General features: G+C 38.1%; 1 protein-coding gene across 6 annotated transcripts in view; it reads right to left on the bottom strand.

Moving 5' to 3' along the window:
• Positions 1 to 20,723, bottom strand: part of BICD1 (BICD cargo adaptor 1) — a 244,967-nt gene that overhangs the window by 94,989 nt on the left and 129,255 nt on the right. The window contains exon 1 of one of the 6 annotated variants that reach the window (XM_042992081.1): positions 13,796 to 13,910. The exons of 4 other annotated variants lie outside the window; for them this stretch is intronic. In XM_042992081.1, the coding sequence (XP_042848015.1) occupies positions 13,796 to 13,846 (51 nt within the window). In that variant the 5' untranslated portion in view covers positions 13,847 to 13,910. Of the gene's footprint in view, positions 1 to 13,795; positions 13,911 to 20,723 lie in introns of those variants that run through there. One more of the 6 variants, XM_042992082.1, reaches the window with a different exon arrangement.

The raw sequence follows: 20,723 nt of genomic DNA, 5'->3' as shown, positions 1-20,723 counted from the left end.
CATAAGGTGATTGAGATATTATTCGTTAACTTCTTGCTCATCCTAAATTCTACCCCTGCTGTGTTGTCTTGGATTCTGGACCAAAGGTGGCCCCCAAATGTCTTTTAGATGATGGGGTTCACCTGCTGTTCGGCAGCTCACATGAAGGAGCTTTTAAGAGTCTGGTCATAACTAACAACAGGATGAATTTTACAACGTGGCCCACTCATTACCACTATGCTGAAAAGAAATCATCCACTGTAAAATTGACAATTACCGCATTTTAGTAAACTTTGAAATTTTTGGAAACTATAATTCCAAGAGTGTTTCTCAAACAAGAAAATCTTCCAGTAGATATAATGCACTTCTTTGATGAAATGACTCTCATCCCTTTCTCCTCACCAGTACAGGAGGATTAAAATAGGATTAAAATAGATAGTTTACATACAATAGAACTATACAGCTATGACCTTCAAGGGGAAATGACTGATTGCACAGAAATAATGTAAATAGACATGGTCTCTGTGCTTAGATGAAGGAATCTGTATATATCATCATTAAAAGTTGAAGCCAATTTGTGAGAAGCAATGGAAGATCCTCATAGATTATGGCTGTAAGAATGGATGTACAAATGCATGGAGAGATGACATACTTAGGCACCATCCTGCCTAACAAGCTATGAGATATCGGTTCTGGGTCAGTGAACAGTGTACATTCTTTATACTTTAGAATTCCATTCTCCATTCTAATTCACTTAAGCTGGAAGTGAAGATGGAAGACTTTATTTATTCTTGAAGCAAACTGCTGACTGAGCCTGAAAATTTGCCTAGAATTGAGGAATGACACTGTCTTTTTAAATTAATTATAGCACTTAATTCTTAGTAAACAAAAGACTTAAAAGTCTTAGTTTATAGTTACTTTATTTTCTTCCCTCTTTTAACCAAGACACTTGCATGAGAACTTCTGCTTTCAGCCGTGATAAAGTAACAAAGTCCTAACTTTAATTTGTAAACAATTAGCTGAACAAAGTATATGAAACAGCTGTTTTCAGACACTGAATGACAGGCCTATAGGACTATGATTTCTGGAAGAATGAAACCAGATGAGGTAAATGCTATGCACACCCCAACTTTCTGCCTGGAGGTGCCAGGTGGGGGAACTCAGAGGCTCACCTGAGGTGAGCAGATGGAGTTCAGAGCTCAGGAAGCTGAAGTGGCTGGAATCTGCAGGGCAGAATTCTGGAAAGAAGAGAGCTACACAGAAAAAGGCCTCCAGGGGCACCTGGGTGGCTCAGTCTGTTAAGCCTTATCTTGATCTCAGCTCAGGTCATGATCTCATGGTTCATGGAATCAAGCCCTACACTAGGTTCTGGGCTGACAGTGTGGGGCCTGCATGGGATTCTCTCTCTCTGCCCCTCCCCTATTCATGCATGAGTGTTCTCTCTCTCTCTCTCTCTCTCTCTCTCTCTCTCTCTCTCTCAAAATAAATAATAAATTTTAAAAAAATTTTTAAAAAGAAAAGAACAAGGTCTCTGGAAATCTGCATAGGGGTTTCCTTGAACTCTTCTTATGTATGAGGCTTCACATGCCTTCCTATCCCAAACATTATGCAAAACACTGGAATTAAAATGAAACATAGGATAAAAGTCCCTGTCTTTCAGGGGCTAAAATATAGCGAAGAATTTCCCACTGGTAGTGATTTCTGTTTCCTTTCTTCTCTTACTTATACTTGTAGTTCTCTGACAAGTCTTAAATTTTATTTAATTTCTGATCACATTTTTTTACTGTAACAAATGTTAGAATGTTACCAATTCTGTGTATATTTGATTTTTTATGAAGAAAGTATTGTAAGCATATAATCATTCATTCATGCCTTTTATTATATACTTTTGTAAATACTCACTTAATGCATATAATATGTAAGAAATTATATAGGCTCTGGTATTATAAAAAGTATAAGACATTGCCTCTATCTCAAAGAGTTTATAATTTAGCTGGGGAGATGTGCTTAAAAGCTAATAATATTTAGTGTGCATTGAATCCTAGTATGCAAGTACTGTTATTTTATAAGTATTTTATATGTAATAATTCATTTACTCCCCACAACATTGTGAGTTAGGTATTATGATTATCACAGTTTTATAAGACAAATAAATTGAGGTGCAGTGAGATTATATAATTTGCTCAATGACTTACATCCTGTAGGTAGCAGAGCCAGGATTTCGAGACTTAAAATCGGACTCCAAAACAGCTGCCATAACACATGACTGGAACTTAAAAAAGTGAACTGTTTAAGGAGTGTTTATTGGAGGACCCATCATATGCAAAGCCGTCTGCTAGGCAGTGACATTTAAATGTGTTTAGGACGATTCCCAGTTTCAAGAAATTTACAGTCTTCATATGATTAACATTAGAATGATTGTTATGGATTAATATCTGAAAAACCCATAATATATCACATGACTCCTACAGGAAAAAATGTATTATGAGTCTCAAACAATTTGCGTATGCATTAACTTTAGGAGAACTTTATTGCCAGGTGAGAACTGGCTCTGTAATATGTTACATATAATTACTTAGCAAACATTTAAAAAATGTTTTAACAATTGGAAAATGTTTTCATATTCTTTTTAGAATATTTTCTTATTTAAAATGTTCACCGATTGTGAAATAAATGATCCTTTGGTGCCGTACAGTCTCCTGCGGTCTGAGATTCCCAGGGCTGCTGCAACAGATTACCACAAGGTTGGTGGCTTAAACAATAGAACTTATTTTCTCACAGTTCTAAAAGCCAAAAGTCTGAAATTGAGGTACCAGGAGAGCCACACTCCTTCTGAAGACTCTAGGAGAGAATCCTTCCTTGCATTTTCCAGCTTCTAGTGGTCCCTGGCCTTTGTTGTCTTGTATTAGCCAATCACTGCCTCTGTCTTCACAAGGCATTCTTCCCTATGTCTGTTCCTTTTCTTCTCTGATGAGGGTACCTCTCGTTGGATTCAGGGCCCACTCTTCTCCAGGATGATCTCATCTCAAGATCTTCCCCTTAATTACATTTGCAAAGACCCTTATTCCAAATAAGGTCACATTCTGAGGTACCAGGGATTAGCCTGTGCTGAGCTGTGTGATATATACTTGGGGGGCCACTATTCAATCCCCTACACCCACCTTAATTACTCTTATTTTTTGTTGTTTTGCTAACATTAAGGGTGGTAGGAGGCTGAAATGCATGAGCAAGGGGTTTGCTCTTAATAGGGACGGGGATGGAGAAGGGAATGGGAGATTGAGGAGGAACAACAGAGGAAACAGAAGACACACATAACAGAGCAGCCAAAGAGTTCATGACTCCTCAGGCTCAAATATATACTCAAGAGATCAAGAACAGAATAGGTAGAAAAGGAGATAAGATTTTTAAAAAGAGAAGAGGGGCACCTGGGTGGCTCAGTGAGTTGAGCGTCTGACTTTAGCTCAGGCTCAGGTCATGATCTCACAGTCTGTAAGTTCGAGCCCCACGTCAGTCTTGCTGCTCTCAGTGCATAGCCCACCTGGAATCTTTTGTCCACCCCTCTCTCTGTCCCTCCCTCACTCATGCTCTCTCTCTCAAAAATAAATAAAACATTTAAAAAGAGAAGAAACAAATGTCAAGGCAATGGGGAAGGCTGGGGACAGTGTTCAAAGATTCCTGGTAATGAGCTCCATTCACCCTGTTAGGAAAGGGCATTTACAGGTAAAGCATATATACAGACAAGGATAAAGAACCCTGTTATCTAAGCCCATGACTTAAAATGGGGTTACAATTAATAGTAACAACGCATGTATCACCAGTTCTTGCCTCTAACAGCTACTGCAAGATCTGTTAGGTGTGAACTCACCTCAGCCCCGTAATTATTTCTGGTAGTCTTCCTTAGCTGTCCTCCTGGGCTCAGCAACATGTCTTGTCAAGGCATTCGCCATTTCCTTCCTCTCCTGCTGCGCCTCCACTGCCTCCTAATTGGCACGAAAGGATCTCACTGCTGCCTCTGACGATCCCAACGGGCCTTTTCCTGCCATGTCCCTCTAGGCCTTGCTGCCCGATCATGCCAGGTTCTTTGACACCAGTACTCCCCTAGGTGCCAAATCTCTTCCAGCCACCAACACCACAGAGATGGTGTGATCCTCTCGGTATCAAAATAGGTCTGGTCCTCAAAATGCAAAGCCTCACTGAACTCCATAAAAACGTGGAGGCACTGTTTTCCTTCCTTTTAGCATTACCCTTTTCCACTTGGTTTCATAACAATGCTGCTGTGTCATGGTGGCTGATAGACTTTTACTTAGTGTCTCACCGTCCCCATACCTTCCTCCTATAACAACATGCATACACCCATTCCACACACGTATAGACAAACCACCATGAGAACTCACAAAGATCTGAGCAGGATACACATTTGAGTGACAAACACTTAACTGGAATTGTCTTCTGACAATGGCTGGATTTCTGGGTCAAGAGGAAAAAAAAAAGAAACAGGAAGGGTAAAACATAGAAATAAATGATTACTACTATCTACACTCTGTGCATCTACGAATCTTTGTACAAGTTTTGGGTAAGTTCTCTAGCACAGGGCCAGGCACATAGGTGATCAATAAATACTTATTAAATGATTCCATGAGATAGAGGAATTGATCCTATGAAAACAGTGCGTGTGGGCCTCGCCAGGTAATGAAGTCCCCGTTCACAGCCCTCATGCTCCTGGAACTCTCCTTCCTGCGCCTACAGTAGGACTCACTCACATTTGCCCAGCTACGAAATTATGATACTTTGAATCAGAGGTCTGTTTGCCTAAAAGGCTATTCTGGTTGAAATAAAAAGTCAGATAAAGAAAGAAGAGTCAGGGAAACTTCTGGGTACTTAAGCAGTATAAGTTTTATTTAGGGCCCTTGGACAAAAACAGTAATTGCACAGGCTTAAATCAGTGAGGGCAAGCAGATGCTGCTCACCCACACAACAAACTGTCCTGGGAATCCTAAAAAGCATAGGCAGAAATTCAGTCTGGAAAACTAACCAGTAGCATTCAGAGGAGCAGCAGACAAGGGATATGATCAAGAGCAATGTTTTCAATTTGTGTCCTATGACCCAGCAGTGGTTTGTGAAATCAATTTAGAGGGTTGATTCCAGCATTTAAAAAAAGTATCAAGTAACAGAATATGGTAAAGTAGGATAGAATAGAAGAGATCATATCTGCATGCACTGCAGAAAGTAACAGTAAGCATTGTTCCATGAAATTTTGCTTTAAGAATGTATATGTATATGCATCTCTACACCTGCACGTGAATGTGTACACATGCATATGCATGCATGTAAGTGATGAATAGCAATGTAAAATGTACTATTTATTGTGGGCTATCTTAAAAGTATTTGAAAGGCACACCTGCAGGGAAGGCAGCTACCAGACACAGTTCTGAAGAACCGGTGAGTGTATATCCTACCTAGAGGGACGGCTGCCATTCAGCTCCAAATGATTCTCAAACCTACTCTGTAGACAGAGACTGTATTGGTCACTCTCTTGTCCACAAATGTTTACTGCCCCTTCCAATAAGCCCCTCCCTCTTAGAAGATTATATAATGCTCTCACTGACATCAGTCTTAGACACATGATACGTTTGGTCAATGGATATGAGTAAAAGTGAAGTGCCTGCCACGTCTGGGCATTGATGTATGACCCATCACATTGCTGCCTTTCTTTTCTCTCTGCCCAGAGCCCAGCAATGCCCCAAATAGGAGCTGTCCTCACAGCCAAGCTGCCAGAATGGTGGGGATGTGGAACAGAACCACTAAGCATCAGAAATAGGCAAGAAGCAAAAACAATAATTAAACCTTATTGCTTTGAGTGACTCAGATTCTCAAGTGGTATTATGTCACTTACTGTAGAATAATGTAGCCTCAATTCACCGATACAACGATTTACACAGAAATTTCATAATCAATCTTATTAAATAATGTTTCCAAGGATCCTTTTATTAATAAATATCTTGCTTTAAAAATAGCATACAAATGACCAATAAACATACTAAAAGGGCCTCAATTTTATTAACCCTCAGGAAAATGTACATTACAACCATGGTACAATACACCTGTACACTCACAAGAGTGGCAAAAATAAGGGAAAAAAAATACCAAGCATTGCTGAAGATGTGGTATAGCCAAACTCTCACATATTAGGTATGTATACTGGTACAACCACTTTGGAAAATTGTTTGTCAGTCTCTGCTATCCCCGAACAGGCACATCCTACGGCAATTCTACTCCTAGGCATATAACTAACAGAAGTGCACATACACATGCTGCATTTCATGAAGAAGGATGTTCAGAGAAGCCCTATTCTTAATAGCCAAATATCTCAAACAATTTAGATACATGAAAAGATGCCAACATCACTAATCATCAGGAGAACGCAAATCGAAACCACAAGGACATATCACTTTACACCTGCCAGAAAGGCTAGAATCAAAATGACAAGAAATAACACGTGTAGGCACAGATGTGGATAAAAAGGAACCCTTGTGCACTCTTGGTGGAAATATAAAGTGGTGCAGCCATTACGGAAAACAGTATGGATGCTCCTTGAAAAAGTTAAAAATAGAAGGACCATATAATACAGTAATTCCACTACTGGTTATTTACCCAAAGAAAATGAAAACACTGATTAGTAAAGATGTATGTGCCCCTTTGTTTATTGCAGCATTATTTACAATAGCCAAGATATGGAAGCAAACTAAATATCCATCAACAGATGAAGGGATAAAGAAGATGTGGTACACACTCACACACACACACACACACACACACGCACACGCACACATACACAATGGAATACTACTCAGTCATAAGAAAAAATGAAATCTTGACATTTGCAGCAACATGGGTAGACCTGGAGGGTATTATGCTAAGTGAAATAAGTCAGAGAGAGAAAGACAAATACCATAGAAACAGATTCATCAATACAGAGAACAAACTGATGATTGACATAGGGGAAGGACATGAGAGGATGGGCAAAATGGTCAAAGAGGAATGGGAGATACAGGCTGCCAGTTATGGAGTGAATAAGTCACAGTGATAAAAAGTACAGCATAGAGAATATAGTCACTAGTATTATAATAATATTGTATGGTAACAGACGGTAGCTACACTTATGGTGAGCACAGCATACCATATAGATTTGTGGAATCACTATATTGTACACCTGAAATTAATGTAACATTGTGCATAAACTATACTGTAATAAAAACAAATTTTAAAAAATTTTAACGTTTATTTATTTTTGAGAGAGAGAGAGGGAGACAGAGCACAAGCGGGCGAGGGGCAGAGAGAGAGGGAGACACAGAATCGGAAGCAGGCTCCAAGTTCGGAGCTCAGCACAAAGCCCGATGTGGGGCTCAAACTCACGAACTGCAAGATCATGACCTGAGCTAAAGTCCGTGCATGTGTGTTGTTGACATATTCTATATACGTAAGATTATATATAAAACATTATTTATCAATGAGAACTAATGAATTGCAATCACATTAGTGATTAGCAGCCACTTAAATAAACTGTACAAACCTAAGTTTCTATTGCATATACTATAATTTACTCATTTTACTGTGGATGGACATCTGTTTTCAGTCTTCTCTATTGCAAACAGTGCTGCTGGCAACTTTGTTGTATATGCCCCCCTGATTCAAAAGTGCAAAGTTTTCCAGGGTACATACCTAGGATTGGAATCACTAGATCTTAGAGTCTATGCATCTTTAGTTTTACTACATAAGACCTAACAGTTTTTCAAAGTGATTATACCAAGATATATTTCCACTCTTAATATTTGAGAGTTCCTATTGACATTTTTAATACGTTGGCACAATCCTTTAAAGAGACAGAGGAGCTCAACAAAATGCTACACAAGTTTCTACGGTCACTGGATCTACAGTGAGTAATACAGGCAACATTTTGTATTCCAGAACAAATAAAATAATTTTATATGTATATAATTGTACATTTATTTCTATTTCCCTAACAAAATGTCTGATCCTTTCAACACAGCTTTCAAATTTCTGGAAAATTTGCATTTCTAATCTTAGTGCTGCTTAGAAAAGACTTTATACCATTAAAAAGAAATTATTAAATGTTTATTTGTGTTTGGTGCTGAACTGCACAAATTAGATAACTGAGCATTATTATTATTATTATTATTATTCAAGAAAATCAAACTAACATTGAATGAGAATGTGTTAGTGCCAGTTGGAACTTCCTTTTTACAGATAAGAAACAAAAGATAAGAGTTAATTCTTTCACAGAGCCAAATGGTGGCTGGGTCAGAATTCAAATGCAGGTCTAATTACAAAATACCTTCATGACCATTAATCACCACTGCTTCTTTTTACAATTTTCCTTCTGATCTATTATTTTTTCAACTTTTCAAGATAAAGATACTTTGTCTTGCTGATCTGATTTATCATCTGACAAAAAGGAAATCTTACGTAAGCCTCTAAAATCTGAAGCCCAGTGAAACTGAGTAATTTCCAGTTCTACCATTTTCTCCTGTGCTGCAGTTTTCTGATCTGATGTGAAGACAATAATCATGTGTATATCAGAGGATATCTGTAAGGATTTTATCAGAGAAATAATGGTAAGCCCTTGGCACAGTGCTTCCCACATAGTAGGTGTTCAATACCTGCCAGCTATTATCAACATGAACATTCGTGCCAACATTTATTAAGGGAAACACTTTGATAAGCCTGGCACTTTACTACTGATCTTTGTCTTCTTTCTATCTGGCAAAGCATCTGGCACAGACCAACTGGCCCAGGGAGTAATTGTGGTTGGTGTCAGGGATGTCCTATGAGGGATGACATTTAGCTAAATGATGACAATGAGCTGACCATCTGGGTCAAAGCACTTCAGGGAGAGTGAACAGCAAGAACAAAGGCCCTAAAAAAGGAAGGAAGCAGCCACAAGTGGCCAGAGTTCTGAAGCAACATGGGTAAAAGAGAGTGCTACAGTACATTTGGGAGGTGAGCAGGTGCCTGATCACGGCCTCACAGACAGATTGGTTATGTTCTCCAATTCACTGCTGCATGATAAGATTTGTAATCCAGTGAGTAATATGGCACACATATTTGTAGAATAAATGAGCATCAAAAGGGTCACATTAGTAATTATACTTCCATTACTTTAAAAAGAGAGAAAGCTTTGGCATGGATAGAGCTTTTCCAAACTCCCTCCAGATGACTGGCCCACTGTAGCTGCTAGGTACTGAGTTGTTGTCCCCCACCCCAAATTCATGTTGGTTGAAGTCCTAAGCTCTGCTGATGTGATGGAGGTGGGGCCTTTGGAAGGAATTGGAATTAGATGATCTTATGAGGGTGGGCACCCCATGATGGGATTGGTGCCCTTTCAAAAAGAGACACCAGAGAACTTGCTTGCCCCTCACCCCCCACATGAGCACAGAAGAAGAGCCCTGACCAAATTGGCTGGAATCTTATCTTGGACTTCCCAGCCTCCATAAGTTTGAGGTATAAAGTTTTGTTATGTAAGCTCCCCAGTCTGTGACATTTTGTTATGGCAGCCTGAGCAGACTAACACAGTGGGCAAGATTTAGTCAGGGAAGAAGATATGAGTCTCAATCAAAACACTAAACGGATCTTAATGCTTTTGCTTTGGGAGAAAAAAATGCCCCTCAACAGTGCGGAGACAAATAAACAGACTAATTGAAGACAGAGAACAAAAGAGGAAATTCCTTTTTAAGCAATGTTATCTCTTGGTGCCACTGCTCCATTCTAATCGCACCAGAGGGAAACTAGGTAATAGTATTCATCGAATTCCAGAAGAATGGGCCCAAATTTCACTCATCTGATTCAAAGGCTTAGTTCAGCAAGAGGCACATGATGTGACTGCCCCCAACTGAATTAGTGATGCGAGCAAATGCACTGCTCTTGACAGCAGCATGCTGAACAGAGGAGGAAAGGTTGTGGGGAATGCCAGGCTTTGATTTATTTTCCTGTGTTGCTTTGGATTTGCAAATAGATATTACATGTGAATATATCAAAATAGGGGACCTATTAAGAGGTTTAAATTCCCTATTTTGTTTATGCAACAGATACTTTCCTAAGCAAATATTCTTGTATGAAGGCCAAACACTATTCTGGGTGTTTGGGATAGAGCAATGAATAAGACAGATATGGTCCCTGCCTACAGAGAGCTTCTAGTGCGGTTGGAGGGAAATAGAAAATAAATAAAACAAACCCAGAAAAGCTCATATGGTCAAAAACGTTAAGAATAAAATCAAATAGAAATGTGCTAGAGAGTGACTGCGGAGCTGTTTCTGCCACTATTCACCTAAGACTTCTGACTAATAAATATTAGTTGGAAGCTTAACATTCACTTTTGCTTTTTGTTGTTGTTGTTGCTGCTGCTGTTCTTGAAAAAGGAAACATTCTAATCACTTCTGGTCAAAAACAATAAAATACTAATCCATGGTCCTTCTTGGGCTATTTTCATTCAATTAAATTTGTATGTATACTAAGTCCTTTTGAAAGGGGAAAGTGACAAACGGGGTTGGATAAGTACATGGGCATTAAAGTACACTAAATGAGTTCAGATTTAGAATGTAAGCAGTTTGAAATTAGGGATCAGATTTTCCTCATCTCTGCACCATGCATAGCAACTAGCAGAGTTCTTGGCATTATTAATAATGTGGTAAATCTAACAGAAAAACTGTGCAAATATATGAACAAGCACTTCAAAGAAAAAAGAATCCAAATGGCTAATAAACACAGTAAGATGCTAACACCAATTCATAATGAAAAACAATAAAGTAAAAGAAGTGGTTTTTTTTTCCAACATATCATAGTTGTAGAGTTTAAAACTTTTGTAAAAAACCCTGAAAAGAACAGTGTTTGCCAGTGTGCGTGTAAACATGAACTCTTATCAATGGTTAACTGATGGAGTCTTTGGCAAGGCAATTTGGAAAAAAAAATCAAAATTGTAAATGTCCATCCTGTTTTTACAGGAAATTAAACCTCAAACAACTTATCCCATGGATATATTTACCAAAACATGCAAATAAAAATTACAAAGATATTCTTTAGCATATAGTTTAAGAGAAAAACCAAAAAGCATAAAAATAAACCAACTATCCAGGGGACTGCATACATAATTATGGTATATCCACACAGAACAGTATGTATCTATTAAAAAACTATGGAAAGTTCTATGAAATGTATAATTAAATGGAAAAAAAATCAAGAAGTATTAAACATTTCTGAAACAATATGTAAGTAAGTGTTAACAGTGGCACAGCAGGTACAACAACAGCCCCCCAAAGATGTCCATGTCCTAAATATGTCCTAAATATATATGTTAAATTATAGGCAAATGAAAATTAGGGGTATAGATGAATTAAGGTTGTTAATCAGCTGACCACAGAACAGGAAGATGATACTGGATTATCCAGGTGGGCACATGTAATCACAAGGGTCCTTAAAAGTGGAAGAGGGAGGCAGAGGAGAGAACCAGAGAAATGGTAGCACAACAGAGACCTGGCTTGACATTGCTTATGTTGAAGATGGAAGGAAGCCATGAGCCAAGGAATGTGGGTGGCCTCGGGTGGTGGAAAGGGCAAGGGGAGAGACTCTTCCCTAGAGCCTCAAGAAGGGAACAAACACCCAGCCCTCCTAACACCTTGATTATAGCCCAGTGAGGCTCATTTCAGACTTCTGAACTATAAAACTTTAAGTTAAAAAATTTGGAGTTTTTAATCTAAAAAAGTTTGTGGTAATTTGTTACAGGAAACTAATGCGAGTGGTTAGTTCTACAAGGGGGTGCTGGAGGTTGGGGCAGCCTGGTTAAAGATTTCAATTGTATGTCATTCTCTAAGCTGCAGAGGGGCAGAGAGAGAAAGGGAGACACAGAATGTGAAGCAGGCCCCAGGCTGTGAGCTGTCAGCACAGAGCCCAAGGTGGGGCTCAAAACCACGAACCATGAGATCATGACCTGAACTGAAGTCTGATGCTTAACTGACTGAGCCACCCAGGCAGCTCTGTAGGGAATAACTTTTAAAGACAAGTTTCTATTATGGCCAAAAACAATGAGGTAAATATAGGAAAAATAAAATTTGAAGAGAAGGAAATTTTGTATAGGTTCTTACACACTCCAAAGGACTAATAATTAGGCTTGCAATTTCATCCTTACAATGACATATAGTGCCCAAATTTACTGAAAATGTCTATATGTAATAAAGATTAAAATAACACAATTTTGAAAAGTATGGGAAAACCAAGCAAGATAAAAGATGAGTCTCATTTCTCATCCCTGAGTATTTATTAGCTTTGTGATTCTACCCTTTCTCCATCTCTTGAAGTTAACTATGCACCACACAATGGTTTTTAGACAGTCATATTGTTATATATCCCAATGCAGTAATAATGAAAACATCTAACTTGTGTCCCTGATATCCTTCTAATTGTTTTAGATGTATTGCATTTAATCCTCACAATAACCCCTCTGTGGTTGGCACTATTATCATGCCTATTTCTTAGGCACAAGGGATTTACTTGCCCAAAGTCCACACAGCTAATAAGTGATAAAAACCAGATTCGAATGGAACAGGGTAACTGCTAAGTGCACAATCTCAACCAACCACTTAATGCTGTGCTCAATATAGTCAAGAAAGTTCGACTCAATGTCTAAAAAGAAATTTCTTCATGATTAATGAAGCACAGGACAAGCTTTATTTTAGCAGTCCTGTGAGCAGATCTAGGGCTGCAGAGTTAACATAATAATATACTTTTCCATCTGGCCTTTCCAATAGTTCAGCCTCTCCACCATACAGGCTCTCCCAACGTCCTTTCTTGTGTTTCCTACTTGACCTCAAAAAACGGGTCACTAACCAAATTGTCTGGCATACCAACTCGACAGCATTTATTATTATATCCCTTTTATTTCTTTGTCAAGTCTCTGTTGTAGGACCCATGCTTTAAGCATTCCTGGGGACTAAAGCTGTGCTACCATAAAAACACTCACAAATTAATGGCATTATCAAATCACACAGGAAGTCATTGTACATAAAAATGAACAACACAATAATGTGACAACTTCAGTTCAATACTGCCAGTTAACCAAATACATCTTAAATTGTCAACAAACAACTCTTCTGCAGGGCTCCTGAAGTAATTAGTGATCCCTAAGAAAACATTCCCCAAACCACAGCATTTTAAGTTAGACTCCATTTGAATGTTGTTAGGGACACCTGGGAAACCTAGAAATACTCCTCTCCAGCCACAATGATCTATATCTTTTTCCTCCATGAAAATCAAATAAGAAACTCTATTCTGTTGTTTTTACTCTAAGTAAGAAAAAGTGAGAAGAGGAAAGATACATTCACAGGCAAATCAATAAATTACTTGAAAATAGATATACATATTGTTAAACAAAGTATAGGACCAATTAAACTATTTCAAAACACCCATATATAAGAACATATTTTGTTTCATAGAGATCCCTGTCCATATCAATCTTCTCACCAATTGAGCAGGCTCACTTTTGCATCCCAGATCTGCTCTCCAGGGCACCACGACACTTGTTTATTCAAATCTTTTTTTTTTTTTTTTTTTTTGGTCAGCTGTTACCATACTCTACCTTACCCACTTGGGGTTCCTTTCCCTAACGACTGGTACTCAGTAATATACAGGCTCCCCAGCTTCACAGGCCCCCACACCAACCCCACCCTAACCTAACTTAGAGTTGAGTCTGTTTTTTTCATTCTAAGGTTTCCATCTCTATGCATATCAGGAAAGCTCAAGGAAAGCTTACCTGCTCAAGGACTTTCCTCTTACCAATATCTCTCCTACCTTTCTTCTTCATTATCAATTTCTCCTTCTTTAAAGATCATCACTTTATGCAGCACCTGGGTGGCTAAGTTGGTTAAATGCCCAACTCTTGATTATGATCTCACAGGTGGTGGGATCGAGCCCCCCATCAGGCTCCGAACTGACAGCACAGAGCCTGCTTGAGCTTCTCTCTCTCCCTTTCTCTGCCCCCCTCCTGCTTGCATGCTTTCTCTCAGAATAAATAAACTTAAAAAAAATAATAAAGATCATCACTTTACAAACACACATCTCGCAATAAAATACATGACCACCATAACAGAAACTAAGAAAGAAAACAAAAATAATAGTAGCCCCATTCCTCTGCTACCTTTCACAGCAAAATCTTGAAATGAATTGTTTATATTGTCATTTCTTCCCTTTTGCTCTGCCTTGTTCCCTCCACCCCAGGGAAATATCTCTTGCCAAGGTCATCAGCAACCCCATCTTGCCAAATTGAATGGTCAGGTCTTGGCTTCATCCTACTCACAGTTCACTTCTTCCTTTTGGAAACACATGTATCTCTAGGATTCAGCCTCCTTTAATGGCTCCTCCTTTTCTTCATGGATTTCTGTAAGTAACTGTCCAAGGCTAGATCCTTGGACATCTTCTCTTATTACTCCACAGTGATGAGATCTGGACCCATGGCTTTCAATGTCATCTTTCACTGGTAATCCTAAACTTCTTTCCCTAGTCTCAACCTCTACCCTGAGCTCCAGACTTGTGTATCCAATGATCTTCTTCTTCTTGTTGTCTTCTCCACTTGGAGGTCTTACAGGCATCTCAAACAAAATATGATCAAAACAAAACTCTGATGTTACACCCCCCCCCCCAGCCTACCAACCCAGTCCCTCCATGAGAGTTCCCCATTTTACAACATGACAGGATATTATAATTACATTTATAGTCATTCTCACCCACTAGAATGTAAGCTTCATGAGAGCAAGGATTTTGTCTTGTTTCTTGCTGTACCTCCACTGTCTAGACCAGTACCTGGTGAACAGAACGTGTTCAACAAATATTTGACGAATGCAAAATAGTGGGAGAAGGAAAGTAAAAACAATAAACACTGTAAAAGCTACAAATATCAAATAACGATAAAGATGCTTTCTTAACAGTTTTTCCTAATCAGCAGAAAAGTGCTGCCTTTTTTTTTTTTAATGGTTTGGTGGAAATCTGCCATATTATTATGCTGTTATTTCTGGAGATTGAGATAATCAATTCTTTTCCTCTTTAATGACTAGTTCCTCCCATCATTCTTCTAGTTGTCAGGTGGGCCTAAGCAGGAGGTGAACTAATGAACTAATGAAGTAATAGGACATTCAAGTGTCCCTGAAGGTGTTATTTACGTCTTTACGTTATTTACAAACAGGTAGTTGTTTTTCAGTCTAAACATTCCTTCTGTTCTACACTGGGAAGTCAACTTGAGCAACATTTCCTAATTTTCCCTTCTGACTTAGACTCCTGGGTATTGTTAATATTCCTCTTTCACACTTGCTAATCAGCTGGCAAAGGTCTTTACATCTACTAGAGAGAGAACTGGAAGCAATGATGGTTGCCTCTTGGATGTCTTGATTCTAATACTGAAGTCCAGCGATTACCATGTCCATCTCCAGCTCTGGAATTTGGAATTACACCTTCTTAGAGAATTTAATCAAATCAGGACTTTGTGCTATACTTTAAATAATTCTTTAACAGGAGGTAGGTTAAAGTCAGGCACTGTTTAGCTTCTGTAGTTCATGATTCTTGAAAAGCTGAGGGACACTTTTTCTTTCCTGATGTCAATCTTGCTTCAACCTAAAATTCAAATCCTTAAAATGCCTGTGGCACCAAGTTGTGATTTCATTCTTTTTTCTATAACTACTGTTTATTGGGCACCCATCTTATTATTCATTCTAAGAGCTTTTTACTATCTAAGAGCTTTGTACTACCTCATTTAATCCTGAGAATAACTCTATACGGTAACATTATGCTCACATAACAAATTAAGAAACTAAGGCGGTGAGAGGTAAAGAACTTGCTCAGGGCCATGATTCAAACCAAGGTGTGTCTGACTCTAAATCCTATGCTTTAACCACTGCACCATGGCCATTTTTGCTTTCTTTGTCCCTCCTGATGATTTGGGTTATATTACCATTTGTACGTTATTATTATTTATACCCCCTACTTAAAATGTTTTGAGGACATTTATAATAAAAAATATATATAATATTTATTATATATGTTTATATATATAATAAAGCAGTTAAGATAAAATAGAAAATTTTACAAAATGAAAAAAAGAAGCACATGTCCTTGAGAAGTATGACCAAAAGCATTAATATGATGCCTTAGTCCTAGGACTAGGACCTGAGAATTGAATTCTCAGGACTAAGACTGAGACCCCTAGTGTCAACATGAATTATTTGTTCCAGGAAAATTTTGCCTAGGACAGATAAGACTGTCAACTGATAATTTAATTCACTTTTAAATAAACTTTTACTTTAGGAAAATTAACTGATCTTGGACAATCGTCTACTTACCCAGGAAAATAGCTCACATACCAAAACGCAATACCCTGACCAGGTCTCAAGTAGCCACTGTAACTGAGCTTTAAACTGAGCTCTCTGCTTCCCAGCAAACATGTGAAAAAGGAAACACACAGAGTCATTTAATTCTAGTTTTCTCTCTTTTTTAATACCATTAGACAGGGGTGCCAGGGTGGCTCAGTCAGCTGAGCATTTGACTCTTGACTTCAGCTCAGGTCATGATCTCAAAGTAATTGGGATCAAGCCCCACATTGGGCTCTGTGGTGACAGTTCAGAGACTGCTTGGAATTCTCTCTCCCCCTCTCTTTCTGCTCCTCCCCTGCTTGCATGCATATGCTTGCTCTCTCTCTCTCTCTCTCAAAATAAATAAATAAATAAACTTTAAAAACAAAATAAAATTGGAGCACCTGTGTGGCTCAGTCAAGCATCTGACTCTTGGTTTTGTCTCAGGTCATGATCTCATGGTTAGTGAGACAGAGCCCCAAGTCAGGCTCTGTGCTGATGTGAGCCTGCTTAGAATTCTCCCTCTCCCTCTCTCTCTGTCCCTACCCTTCATGCACTCTTGCTCTCTCTCTCTCTCTCTCAAAATAAATAAATATTTAAAAAAATAGAATAAAATACCATTAGATATGATACAGCCATAAAAAAAGATGCTATTGTGCCATTTGAGATAACAATAGATGAACCTACAGGGTATTACACTAAGTAAAATAAGTCAGACTGAGAAAGACAAATAACCATATGATTTCACTCATAAATAAAAACTTTAAAAAGGAATAAACAAAAAGTAGAATCAGACCTATAAACACAGAGAACAAACTTAAGTTGCCAGAGGAAGGGGGGTGGGAGGTCAGGCAAAATGGTGAAGGAAAAAGGGAGATACAGGCTTCCAGTTATGGAATGAATAAGTCACAGGAATAAAAAGCAGAGCATAAAGAATACAGTCAATGATACTGTAATAGTGATGCAAAGGGACAGATGTCAGCTACACTTGTGATGAATACAGTATAATGTATAAACTTGTCAAATCACTAAGTTGTACATCTGAAATTAATATAACATTGTGTGTCAACTATATTCAAATAGGGGCACCTGGGTGGCTCAGTCAGTTGAGCATCCAACTTTGGCTCAGGTCATGATCTCACGGTTCGTGGGTTCAAGCCCCGCGTCGGGCTCTGTGCTGACATCTTGGAGACTGGAGCCTGCATCGGATTTTGTGTCTCCCTCTCTCTCTGCCCCTCCCTCACTCACATGCAGTCTCTCTCTATCTGTCCCAAAAATAAATAAACATTAAAAAAACTATATTCAAATAAAAAAAATAATAAAAATAAAAATAGAAAAATATATAAAATAACATTTTAAAAATACCATTAGATATTCAAGAGAAATACATTTCTTCCCCATTATTTTTAACCTTATTGCACAGATAAACAACTGAGGCTGACAAACACTATGAGATTTAGACAAGATTCCACTGAAAAAAAAGTGGTAGAGCTTGAATTTGAACTTAACTCTTACCTGACTTCTGGGTCCATATTTTCAAACATCACATCAAATTCCTGATAAGAGAAAGTATACAGCTCTCCAATACTCCATGTCAAGAGAAGACTAAAACTTAAGAAAAAATGGAGGAGTTGGCGGATTGCATGTCACTTGGGCTATGGCCCTTAAACACCTGTCAGCTGGGTTTTTGACAGGAATAGAATAACAAGTAGGCAATTGAAGGTAACCCTCTCTGATGACAGCCTCTGATGAGCATTCTGTGCTGCAGAATGAAGGGAGATACACAAGCTTTGGGTACCAGATAAGCAGGTGGCAAGGCTGACACTCCATTAAAACTGATGAAAAGCCTGCTGTGATAATTTGACTGGATATAGGGGTCCTCTTATTTGCATAAAGAGAAACGGCAAAGAAAGACACAGGATTAAGTGGTCCTTAAGAAGAGCTGTCAGAGTGAGCACCTATTAGCAGAAAAAAAAATTAGACGGGAAGTTCTATGACTGGATATTATGAGCTCTGTATTTCAAATCCAGAAGAACTTCTGTCTTGATTTTTGCAATGTCTGGTTGTGAATATCAGTGGTTTCCATATTTCATTTTAGAGAATACATATGAAAGCAACGATTTTAATTTTGGAACAGTTGATAAAGAACTGTTACCTGTAGACAATTGAATTAATGATTTTTTAAGTCACTCCTAGAAGAAATATTAAATCATCACAGGAAAAGAAAAAGGAGCCTGAGCATGTCTTCCAAATTGTACTATCTATCAAGAATGCAGGCATATTGATAATCTAAAAGTAAAAGGGCCATCAAAATAATTGAAACAAAAGAAAAAAATAAGAGAGAAACAGTACTAGTAAAACTTAAACATATTGTTACATGGTAATAATTACAAAGTGAATCCCCAGCATAAGAGTATGTAGGCAGAATAACAGGATACAATAGAAACAGGACAAACTAGGACAGACAGGATAAAAAACGCAATACAGTGAAGACAGACTCATGCAGGTGTTCTTTTGGGAAAGAAAACACAAGTCTCTTTAAAAAAGGAATCAATTTTAGTTTAAAGGGAAATTATGAAGAAAATCACTCAGACCAAAAAATGTGTTATTTATTCAGAAGCTATGTATATAATTACCTTCTCAGACCTGGTAAGAAATCCTCAGGCTACTGAATATTTAGGTTTCCGGAAGCTAATCAAAATCTATTGCTGGCTAATCAAGCAGAAAGAAATAAGATTAATTTTGACTATAGTGTTCTATTTTTGATATTCAAAGTAAAAATACTGAGACTCTTATCAAAATTATAAACCCTTAACCGAAGAACTTAGGCCAATTCTAAAAGCTTATAAATCATGCCTTAAAGAACTATGCCAAGGGGGCGCCTTGGTGGCTCAGTCAGTTAAGCGTCCAACTTCAGCTCAGGTCATGATCTCATGGTTTGTGAGTTCAAGCCCCACATCTGGCTCTGTGCTGACAGCTCAGAGCCTGGAGCTTGCTTTGGAGGTTGTGTCCCCCTCGCTCTCTGCCCCTCCTCCACTTGTGCTCTGTCTCTGTCTCTGTCTCTCTCTCAAAAATAAACATTTAAAAATAAAAAAGAACTATGTCAAATTAAAAAATCATATATTGCAGAAAATATTAATAACATTAAATATGCTTATTTTTCTTCATTTGAATTGAAAATTATTAACAATTCATTCTTTTCATTAATTAAAGATATTCTGGGTTTTGTTTTTTTTTTTTTAAACTTTAATTTATTCTGACTCTCCCAATTTAAACTGTTTATGATAAGTTTAAATAGAGTGTATAGAGAAAGAGGGACACCTGGCTGGCTTAATCGATAGAGTATGCAACTGATTCTTGACCTCAGGGTCGTGACTAAAGCCCCATATTGGGTGTAGAGCTTATTTAAAAGAAAATAGAAGGAAATTCTTTTTTTATTATTACTTTAGGGAGGGGGGCAGAGAGAGAAAGAGAATCCTAAACAGGCTTCAAGCTCAGCACAGAGCCCCATGCAAAGGCTTGATCCTATTACCTTAGGATCATGACCTAAGCTGAAATCGAGAGTCAGACATTCAACCAACTGAGCCACCTAGGTGCCCTGAGAAGGATATTCTTTCTAAAAGAGGGGCACCATGCTGTAAATGGTGTTGGGATATTTAACCATCTCAGAGAACTTTTTAAATTTAAACTCTCACATTGTTCTACATACCAAACTGAATCTCACATAGACTAAAGCATTAAAAGTAAAAATCAGGGGCACTTGAGTGGTTCATACATTTAAGCAGCTAACTCTTGGTTTTGGCTCAGGCCATGATCTCATGGTTCATGGGTTCAAGAGTAGCATCAGACTCCATGCTGACAGTGGAGCCTGCTTGGGATTCTCTCTTTCCCCCTCTTTCTCTGCCCCTCCCCTACTTGTGTGTGCTCTCTCTCTCAAAATAAATAAATAAAATTAAATTTCAAAAAGAATAAAAATCAAACCATCAAACTGATATAAATATTATGATTTTATAATTTTGAGAAGGGTGAAGGGAAGAAGGAGGGAAAAACATTGTATTCTTAAAACCACTAAAAGGAACCTCATAGGATTACAAGCAGTGGATTTAAAAATAGAACTGCCAAAACTTCAGTGTGTCAAAAGTAAAATAAAATCAAAAGGCAAATAAAAAACTGGAAGAAATACTCATAGTAATGATTAAGAAAAATCAACTGGGCAGAGGGGAGGCAGATGGAGGGATGGATGGAATAGGTGATAGGGATTAAGAGTACACTTATCATGACCAGCACTGAGTAATGTATGGAAGTGATGAATCACTATATTGGACACCTGAAACTAATAGAATA

The sequence above is a fragment of the Panthera tigris genome, chromosome B4, assembly GCF_018350195.1.
Source record: "Panthera tigris isolate Pti1 chromosome B4, P.tigris_Pti1_mat1.1, whole genome shotgun sequence".
Classification (NCBI taxonomy): Eukaryota; Metazoa; Chordata; class Mammalia; order Carnivora; family Felidae; genus Panthera; species Panthera tigris.
The sequence above is the reverse complement of the archived record's forward strand: the minus strand, read 5'-3'. Positions and strand labels throughout refer to the sequence as shown.